The 9429-nt window shown below is 42.6% G+C and overlaps 1 protein-coding gene across 3 annotated transcripts in view; it reads right to left on the reverse strand.

The window, feature by feature from the left end:
• Positions 1-1942, reverse strand: part of LOC147901415 (DNA-3-methyladenine glycosylase (MAG)) — a 43075-nt gene extending 41133 nt beyond the window's left edge. For all 3 annotated transcript variants that reach the window (XM_087375833.1, XM_087375835.1, XM_087375834.1), the window contains exon 1: positions 1146-1942. In XM_087375833.1, coding sequence (XP_087231959.1) covers positions 1146-1901 — 756 coding nt within the window. In that variant the 5' untranslated portion in view covers positions 1902-1942. The remainder of the gene's footprint in view (positions 1-1145) is intronic.
• Between the last annotated feature and the right edge of the window lie 7487 nt (positions 1943-9429).

Here is a 9429-nt window from a genome sequence, read left to right on the forward strand (position 1 = left end):
GGGGCTACCCCTGTACAGCCTGATGTAGTCTTCCAGGTGGTCACTTATCTCCATAGGGCAGGGACTTTGGTGCCACGACATCTGAACAATGCAAACTGCCATGGCTAGCCCTGACTTCATCTATGGCATTGGAGGTGGAGGGGGTTCAGAGGAGTGGGTATGCTCGAACACCCATATGGTTTGCAAGCTTGGGATTACAAATGGACAGATTGCCACAGTTTCATGTCTCTTCACACAGGCTACAGGTTGAGACAAGGCAGGCAGAGGGCATCCCACATGAGAGATGAATCTGCATGTTATGTGATATGCAGGAGAACGACATAGAGGATCGATATAGATTCAGATGCCATATATACTCTGAGATCTGTGTAACGGCACCACTGCCTTTTCAATAGCAGTTTTGGCTCACTCAAAGTGTTCCTGGTGCATCCAAATTAGCGACGTGAGGCTATTTTCCTCCTTGAGGCCTAATCCAATCCACAGATTATCCCAGCAATGCCATCTTCCCATTTGATTGACGTCTTTCCTCAAGAATACTCGCCCAAAGGCACAGCGTAGTATCAAGAGAGTTGCAGCAATCAGAGCTGCTTCTTATCAAGCCGTGCTTGCATACAACACCCAAAAATTATATTCATGGGCCTGGGAAAATTTGCAGCTGCAAATGGGAGAAATAGGGTTGGAATGTTGAACATAGCATGGAAAAGAGTCACTGCACTGCTGCAAATCAACTCTGGAAGGGAGGTAATCACAAGCATGATAGACATTTCAAATATCATTACTGTGACAGTTGGCTGCACCATTGAGTTTATTATGTCAACCATCTGCCACGTGTGCATGCATAGACTTCCCACACGTCAATACACCCATGGCCAGCTGCCCCATGCAGCAGAGATAGTCACCTGCCACACGCACGTCCCCTCTTCAGCCCACACCTCGCCTAACATATTCCTTTGTTCTCTTAATGTCTCATCATAAGGTTTTAAGACCATTCTTTTTTACGAAGGTCCTAGATTTTTATGCAAGTAGTGTTTACAAGAAGCAATTTTTAAATGTGTATTATCTTTTGCCTTAAAATTGGTCACTGTTTTGGTTTGTTCTCATCAAAAACATGGGCAAGCCATGCGCTAACCATACAATAAGCCCACCTCTGTTATTTGCAATACGACGTCGTCCCTACGGAGGAATTTTCCAAGGAGGCGTGGCGCAAGATCCAATGCGTCGCACTTGAAAAAGTCCGCACTTAGAGGTGCACCCAGCTTTCCCTCCTCCGTGCCCAATTCAAAGGCCGGTTTGTTCAGACGAGCAGGAATGATTTTGGTCTCCATTTGAACCTCGGTCGACGTTCTCAGCTGATATCCTGGGCGCTTCTTTTTCGATCCTTTGCAGTGGGCTGCCACACCGGTTGTTGAACATCCGGCACCGTTCTTACGCTCGTCATTTTCAGACTCACATTCTGTAGCAAGTGGGCTCCTCTTTCTGTTCAGATTCCTTATTCGGGATCGGCAAAGCTGTGAAGCAACGGTTGTTGGCATGTCAGAAGCATCCCCGTCGTCGCAACAGGTCCGCAGTGCTGATTGTGAGGTTCCAGCTGCTACATTTTGAGTTATTTCTCTTGTTTTTCTGATGGTAGCGTTGAGAGACGCCATATGAGGTGCAGCAGAGCCTTTGATCCTATCTAATGAAGAAAGACTCGGGTGATCGATTTGGGGGGAAGCTGGGCAGGTCCTGCGCCTCAAATTACGAAGAAGGGCCTTATGCCTGGTGGCAGCAGGTAGAGAAAAGGCGACTTCCCAATCCATGATTCGAGGAGTCGACTCCCGAGTTCTGCACGTAGATGCCTCCAAGTCGCTGTTGACCATTATGCGTGTTGTCCCTTTAAGTGTTTTTGGCGCGCCATCCATGAGTATATACGAGCTGCATGACGGGATTGAAGCTTGCTCCACTAACTCTCAAGGTTGGGATCTAAGGTTGCCTTGAAATTGGTCTTAAGGTTGAGATCCAAGGTTATGTTTAATTTTCAAGGAACAAAATGAGCTCGGATAGGTCACCTACATAGGATCACCAAATGGGTAGATCTTATATTTCTCACCTAGGGTCCAAGCTTTAGAATGGATGTCCCCAAGCTTTGGTTTGTCTAATAGATCTTAAATCTCCTCTTGCACGTAGACATTGGATTTTACTTAATTCGAAGAGCCTTGGTTAGAAAAAGAATCAACTTATAGCTCCTAATATATGCACATAATTTTAAGGGCAAACAATGACAAACTATATTTATGAATCCTCCAATTTATAAAAGACCTTAATTAACAGCCATGTTAAGGTATGCATCATGGGAAATTATTAATGGTGACTTGCCATCAAGCTCTAGTGCACATGCTTCAAGTTGCTTTTGGAAACTGCTTAGGTGATCATGCTTTACCTATGTTCTACTTCCTTCTCCACTCACCCAAGGCGAAACCAAAGTCGTTGTAACCTTGCAACATAGAGCCCTCCCATTAAAGCCAATTAAACTATAAGCTTGAATGGGCTTGCCTCTCATCCTCTCTTGCATGGACTCTTTCCTAATTTCTAAGTCATTATTGGGATTCTGCTAAGGTCCAAACTTCCTTTTGATGTGCCCACCACCTTTGTAGGATCTCCTTCCTTCTTTCTTGTGATAGCCATAACATTGAAAAGATAGTTGACGACTCAAAATAAACCTCTACCGTGCATACCTGCCATGCACCTTAATTAAGCCTCCAAACTTAAGCAATCACACCTTCATACCAATTAATTTGGCAGCTGACATTGATTGGGTGGAGTGAGTCCACCAACCACGTAATTCCAATGAAAATGCACCCAAGAAAATACCCACTCCCAACCACCAGAGCCTTCAGTATGCCCCCCTTATCTCTATATCTATTAAGGAGAGGGTGGCTCAAGGGTGGCTCGTAGAGGTTCGGGGCAGGCTTGCAGAGCTTCGAGGCTGAGGTAGGGATTCGGGAGGCTCGGGATGGAGTGGGCTGGAGGATAGCCATTGGATCAGAGGCAGCGTACAAGGTGCAAAGTCAAAAGCACAGTCACATGGGGCTCACGCAATCACCACATGGCACCCTCAAGACTAGCAAAGCTATAGGCACCCATATAGAGACCCAAACCACCACGTGTCTTGACGTCGATTGACACGTTGATGGGTTGACACACGTAGACCGCACCATGTAGACATGTTGACTCCACACCACGTAGACATGCTAACAATGCTACTACTAACATGTGTAGAGAGAGAGAAAGACGAGAGAGAGGCGAGTCTCGGAGAGAGAGAGAGAGAGAGAGAGAGAGAGAGAGAGAGAGAATATATAAATCTATATATATATATATGTTTTTTTGTTTATCTAAGTAAATATAAATATTTAAATATTATATATATATATATAGATAGAGAGAGAGAGAGGACAAAGTAAGAGGGGGGAGGAGAGACAGAAAGAGCAAGGGATAGATAGATAGAGAGAGAGAGAGAGAGAGAGAGAGAGAGAGAGAGAGAGAGAGAGAGAGAGAGATGCCTGAGAAATTGACTTTGGGCCCGACCATGCACACATATTCTTTTGAAGATCATTGAAGGACGCGCGGAGTGATTTTGATGAGCATGACAGGGCCACTGGCCGAAGGACCATGGACTATGAGTATGGCTACTTGTCTCCTCCTACGATTCCATGGTTATTATATGCTGAGAATTGATTATTTTTGTTGCCATTTTGCGTGAGGATCAAGGATGACATGCCTTATGTATGTGGAAGATTTCCAATCATCTACAAGGTGGTATATTTTTGTATGTGACACGGCAGGTACAGAACATTGAGCACTGAGGTCAAGGAACCCTTCGAACTAATCAAAACTAGGTGCCATGAGATATTCACAAAACTACCCAAAAGGATCTCCGATGATTACTAATTGCTCGATTGATGCCCGAGCTTTACATAAGGCTTTTTGACAGCCATGGAAGCTTGGGCTTGATCTTTCATGGATTGAAGGAATTGTGCAGATGAAGGGGATGATTGCCACTAACAAGGAACAAAAGTGGACGGCACACCAGAGGATTTCGATGGTTCTACAGAGCTGCGTTCAATATTCTGACTATCAAAGATTTAGCGAGTGGAAGGGATTGAAGATTTTGGCTTTAATGGAGGAGATTTGTTGTGCATGCAAGGTTTCTTGTAGGGAGATTGGTGTGGTTTGGATCGTCTATAAAGGAAAGAAGTGTTTTTGTCTCAACGAGTCATCATGAGGCATTGTCTTGGTGTTGATTTCAATTCAGAGATAGCTGAGTACGAGGGCATCGATGACCAGCACACAGAAGGACCTGCTATTGTTTGAGAAGGCTCTCCTATTTCCACGGACACATGAAACAACTCCTTCCAAAGGGGTTCGCGTTACTATTTTTCATTGTTCTGAATTCTTCTTTCAATTCTTCATTCTCTTCCTATTTTGAGTTTCTCAAATTGATCTATGATTTGTGACTGCAACTGCAGAGATGCTAAGGTGCATTAGCAGTGGGAAGAGTGTGCTCCAAATGGACGATGACATGATGTCATCAATGAAAGGTATGCTGCTTGAGATTTCAACGAGTGTGTATGTGATTCAATTGACAAAGTTCTAATAGTAATGTTGGGGCATGCATGTTCAGATGTAAACGCAGACAAGAACGTTGAAGAAAAGCGGTCTCCGTCAGTTGTCAGTTCATCCGTGATGTTCTCCAATGGGAGTAAGCCTCCTAAGCAATCAAAGTTACTCAAGAATTCTCCGATCAGCAAAGATACCAAGTGTTCCCTTCGCAAGGCTTTCTAAGACACTGCTCAAAGGCGTACACTGAAGGTGTCGCATAAATTTTTGCGCTTTTGTGTTCTCCAACAATTCTACACTAATGCTCCACCATTTGTAACATCTTGCAGGATTTTTCTGTGCAAATCCTAGGTTGTCAGTATTGTTGCACATACAGCGCGTGCAAGGAAGGTGCAGGGTTATTTCTACATTGTTGTGTTTTGTTGTATGTGCTTGCCGGGAAGGGTGCCAAAAAGTGCATTGCACATATGTGCAAAATGAGTCTACATTGGGGATCAAAGTTTGCACTTCACCTTTGTGAGACTGCAGCTCTACCATGCCATCCGTACATCCGTGCACATGTGTGTGCATTCTTTGCACATATGTGATCACGTATGTGCACTTGCAACTCTTACGCCAAAAAGTTACCTCTGGCTAGACGAGGCCCGCTGTCATGCAAAAACAACAAATGCAAGAGATGTAGATATATCATTAGGCATAAGAAAGCTGTCCTTTGTTTTGAAGAACCCATTTAGATAGTCGAATACGTAGGAAATTTTAAGTGAAATGATCGGCAGACTAGACTGATCTTAGATATTGTTATTGATATCAGTGCCTTACTTATTTTTGTGGCAAGCATTTTATCTGTCAGCACAGACATCTTCTTTGTTCACGATATAGCATTGGTTTTCCCCAACGATGGCAAAACTTTGTTTGTGGGTTTTCACTTTATTTTGTTGAGTGTTGATAGAGATGGCATAACTTTCTTTGAAAATTGGAATGAAATTTCATTGTGAGCAAATCTAGAAGCATAGATTGAGCACAACTAGAATTGCATTAGCACATAATGTGATCGGGTCATAGTACATTATTTGCCTCACATGTTTGCACAAATTTGAAGCGATGCTATGCACTATTCGGTCTTCCTTTATAACGTGACTTGTTTGTAGTTTTTCATTCATGCCATTTTTTATAATCCATTGTCTATATAGATTTGAAGCATTGCTATGCACTATTCGGTTTTCCTTCATACTTTTATTCATTTGTAGCTTTCATTTGTGGCATTCTTGATAATCCCTTGTCTAACATTTTGACTTCTTTGTAGACTTCATACAAATGAATCAAAATGTTTGCCGCTTTCATACGTTGGAGGTTGAGTGGTGTTCTTGATACAGTTTATTGCGAGTGCATTCAAATTGCATGCAAGTGTACTTGTCCTGTCTACAATTACAAGGGAGGTTAAGTTTGAAGCACATTTTGATGGTGTTAAACTTTGTTAGCACTGCCCTGTTAGGGGCTGGGCTCTAGCATAGAAGAACATACTTTTTTTGGAGCCCTTTGAAATAGGAACAATAGGCAATGACAAGCACTTATAACTAGCCACTTGGTTGGATACCTTTTTCAAGGGGCAGTGCACTAGGCACGTGTGCCCCTTGTTGTTTTTTAAAGCTTGAAAGGTGAAGAAATGGTTTGCATTCATGTTTTTTGAAGACAGATGAAGAGTTCTTCTAATTATGTGTAAATACTAGTTACTTTGCTGCAATTGTGTTTTTCTTTCAAGGTGGAACATAAGAATTGCAAATCCTATAATGTTCACTAGTTACTAAAGCAATGAGCAATGCAATGTTCTGACTTAATAAGTGGACAAATGAATACAATTGAACATATTGTTACATTCCTAGGATCTCCTCTAACATAGTGCATGATCCATCAACTCTGGCAACAAGCAAAGTGTCATCATTGAAAAAATCAGCATCCAACCATTTGGAAGAACCCATGGATGCCAATGAAGCAAGTTCAGGTGTTGGCCATCACGTTGTGTGTGAATGCAAGGCATTGGCACTCCGATGGCAATACTATGCCTGTGGTCCCCATTAGCCGAATCATCGATGCAATCACAAATAGGTTCATGTTTGAGGGAAAGTTGCTTGTGAAGTACGACACTTTCAAAGACAAGAAAGCTAATTATGCGACACGATTGTGTGCCAATTTCATGGATCAACACAATTGCAAGACAATTACCTTGATTGTCTTGCATGCTTTTTTCCAACAATACAAAGATGTGTTGCTCCCTAATATGTTCTATCAAATTGAGGATGCAGTGCCTTACAACAAAGGCCTAGGCGAGGGAGGTAGCTGTCAATTCTCTTTGCATGTTGATGCAACAACTTTGATGGTGAAAGGCAAGGAGTTTGAAGGTAATGTTTGCTTTGTTTCGGAGTTATCCATATTCAAGTTTACTCCATTTACATCTTGGTTGATTCGATGAAATGTCTAGACTGTGGTTGCCACCATAAGCATTGTCATGATTAAAGGTGGATAGGGATGCTAGATCTGTTGATCGGATTGTTGGGGCAAATGGTCCCCGTGATGAAGACCATACAATTGTGAAACTCCCCATACTTGACTTTGATGCTGTATGAACTCAACAAATATGTTGTCTAACATTTTGATACGTTTGTAGCTTTCATTCATGGTGGCAAAACATCGAAGTGTCCTCACTCACTTGACACAAGAGTGCAATGAGTATGGTATTGTCATGTACACTCTGAAGAATATATCGTGCATGACTGCAAAGGATGCTTTGGGATTCTACGACTTTAGTATCCTCGTGAACATTCCAAATGGCCGCAAGAAAGAAGAGCTCCAACAAGTGTTTGTGACTCAAGTTTCCAAAAAGGGCTATGGGCAAAGAGTAAGTGCACAATACTCTTCATACTTTTTTGAACATTCAGACCATGTCATGACAATGGTTTTGTAACTCTTGTAGATTGCCGACGTGCTTCACTTCACCAACTTGAATGTGCTATTACTTGAGTTTCAATGCGGTAATTACGGCAGCACATGTGCTAGTCATCATGATTCGGCCAACCCTTATTGCTACACTTGTGCATCCATCCAGTTTATTTCAAAGGTGCCCTCCTCAAAGGATGCATCTACCTCCGAGATGGTTTGGACGTCACAGTGACTCTGCGTGGTGCACGCATCGACTCCTTGCTTCCCACTGGCACATCTTTCTTGGATTTGTACAGTGAGAGTGTTTTGCACACACATTCTATGCTCGTTGGCATTAGGCCAAGTGGAAGCTTCACAATTAATAGTTCAGCTTATTTGGTGGCTTTTGAGCCAAACATATGAGATGATGGTGTACCTTCGTTGGAGCTTCTAGTAGAATGATTTGCACTCTTGGTCCTTACTAGATGCTTGCCCTATTTCAATTGTCTTTGGGTCTCGCTTTCATTGAATTTATCCACAACATAATGTCTAAGCAATTCAGCATGCAACTGTATGACACTTCCAAGTATTCAAGCTTTAAAGAGGATCACCCTCAAAATTGTGACTTGCTACTTTGTTTACAAGATTTTTTCCCCACATATACACACTGAATGCTTGCCCAAATGTTGTATGATTCTATTTTCATGCGATCGGCCTCCATCAAAAAACCTTGGAGAGAACTACTTCCACAAGCAGCTCAAATGGACGTATGCACTGCAAGTCTAGAATGTATGGTCCAAATAGTTGCACACACTTTGAACTCATGAGCCCTAATCCACGATTGCCTCATGCATGCAAGCACAATCTTGCAATGTTCTTTTCATGTTATTTGTCAAGACATGTTTAGAATGCACATGCTATTTAGAGTGGGCAATAATGTTAGAGTCATGCACACCATGCTTCTGGATGAGCTGATCATTCCGGCAGAGCTAGCCCCCCTCCACATGCAAAAGAAAAAATATGTGTATGTTGTATGGAATGGAAATCAAGAGAGTGCCTTGTTGTAGTTGATCAAAACCATGGTAGATGCACCTACAAGGGAGGTTGTTGCTTCGTACTTGTGCACATTCCTAGAGTCTAAACACTCTCTACAACTTGTCATGAAGAAGGTCTACAAGCAAAGAAATAACCTTCAGCTTGGCTAGCGATTTCCTGCCCATTGTGTTTGTTACAAGGCATTGGAGTTCAAGGCTAAGATGCACTGCACAACAACTATAACCAGAAACTTCATGGCTCAGCATGAGTTGATTGCAAATGCGAACAATGTGCAGAGCCTACTGTGCGCACTGTGTCATGGCCAAATTCACAAGGGCAAAGTCCCAAAATTTAGCTCTAAGAATATGCCTCTGCACCCACCCACAAACTTTGTGTCAATGCTAAACAACATGGAGTTGCATTTGATAGCAATTAGAGTACCCTTCGCTCAAATTCCTGAACTAACATATACGAAGGGCAATACAGTATGCACGGTGCAGTCGTGAATGTGTTTGCTGACATGGAAAGTGAACAAAATGTGTTGGCTTGATTCTTGAGCAACAACTCCACTGTAATGGTTGCCCTCAAGCGAAAGCTAGAGTTTGTGCATAGCTTGTCTTTGGCATGCATATGGCTTGGAGTGCATACCTTCACCATTTGTTGTCTCTACATCCACATATGATGGAAGAACTCGATTGACTTTGTAGTGATATTGGATGTCAGATTCCTTGCTTGTCACTATTATGTGTCTGAGCCACTGTACCGTGCACCCTCCGATGAACGTCCCCAATATGATCATTCACACAAGAAACCCATGATCTAGCTCTGAAGGCTGGCCACTTTGCAAGTATGCAACCAAAATATCTTGAGATTTATCCATTGCAA

Source organism: Dipteris shenzhenensis, chromosome 6, assembly GCF_047967505.1.
Source record: "Dipteris shenzhenensis isolate YYH24624 ecotype China chromosome 6, Dip_SZ_1.0, whole genome shotgun sequence".
NCBI lineage: Eukaryota > Viridiplantae > Streptophyta > Polypodiopsida > Gleicheniales > Dipteridaceae > Dipteris > Dipteris shenzhenensis.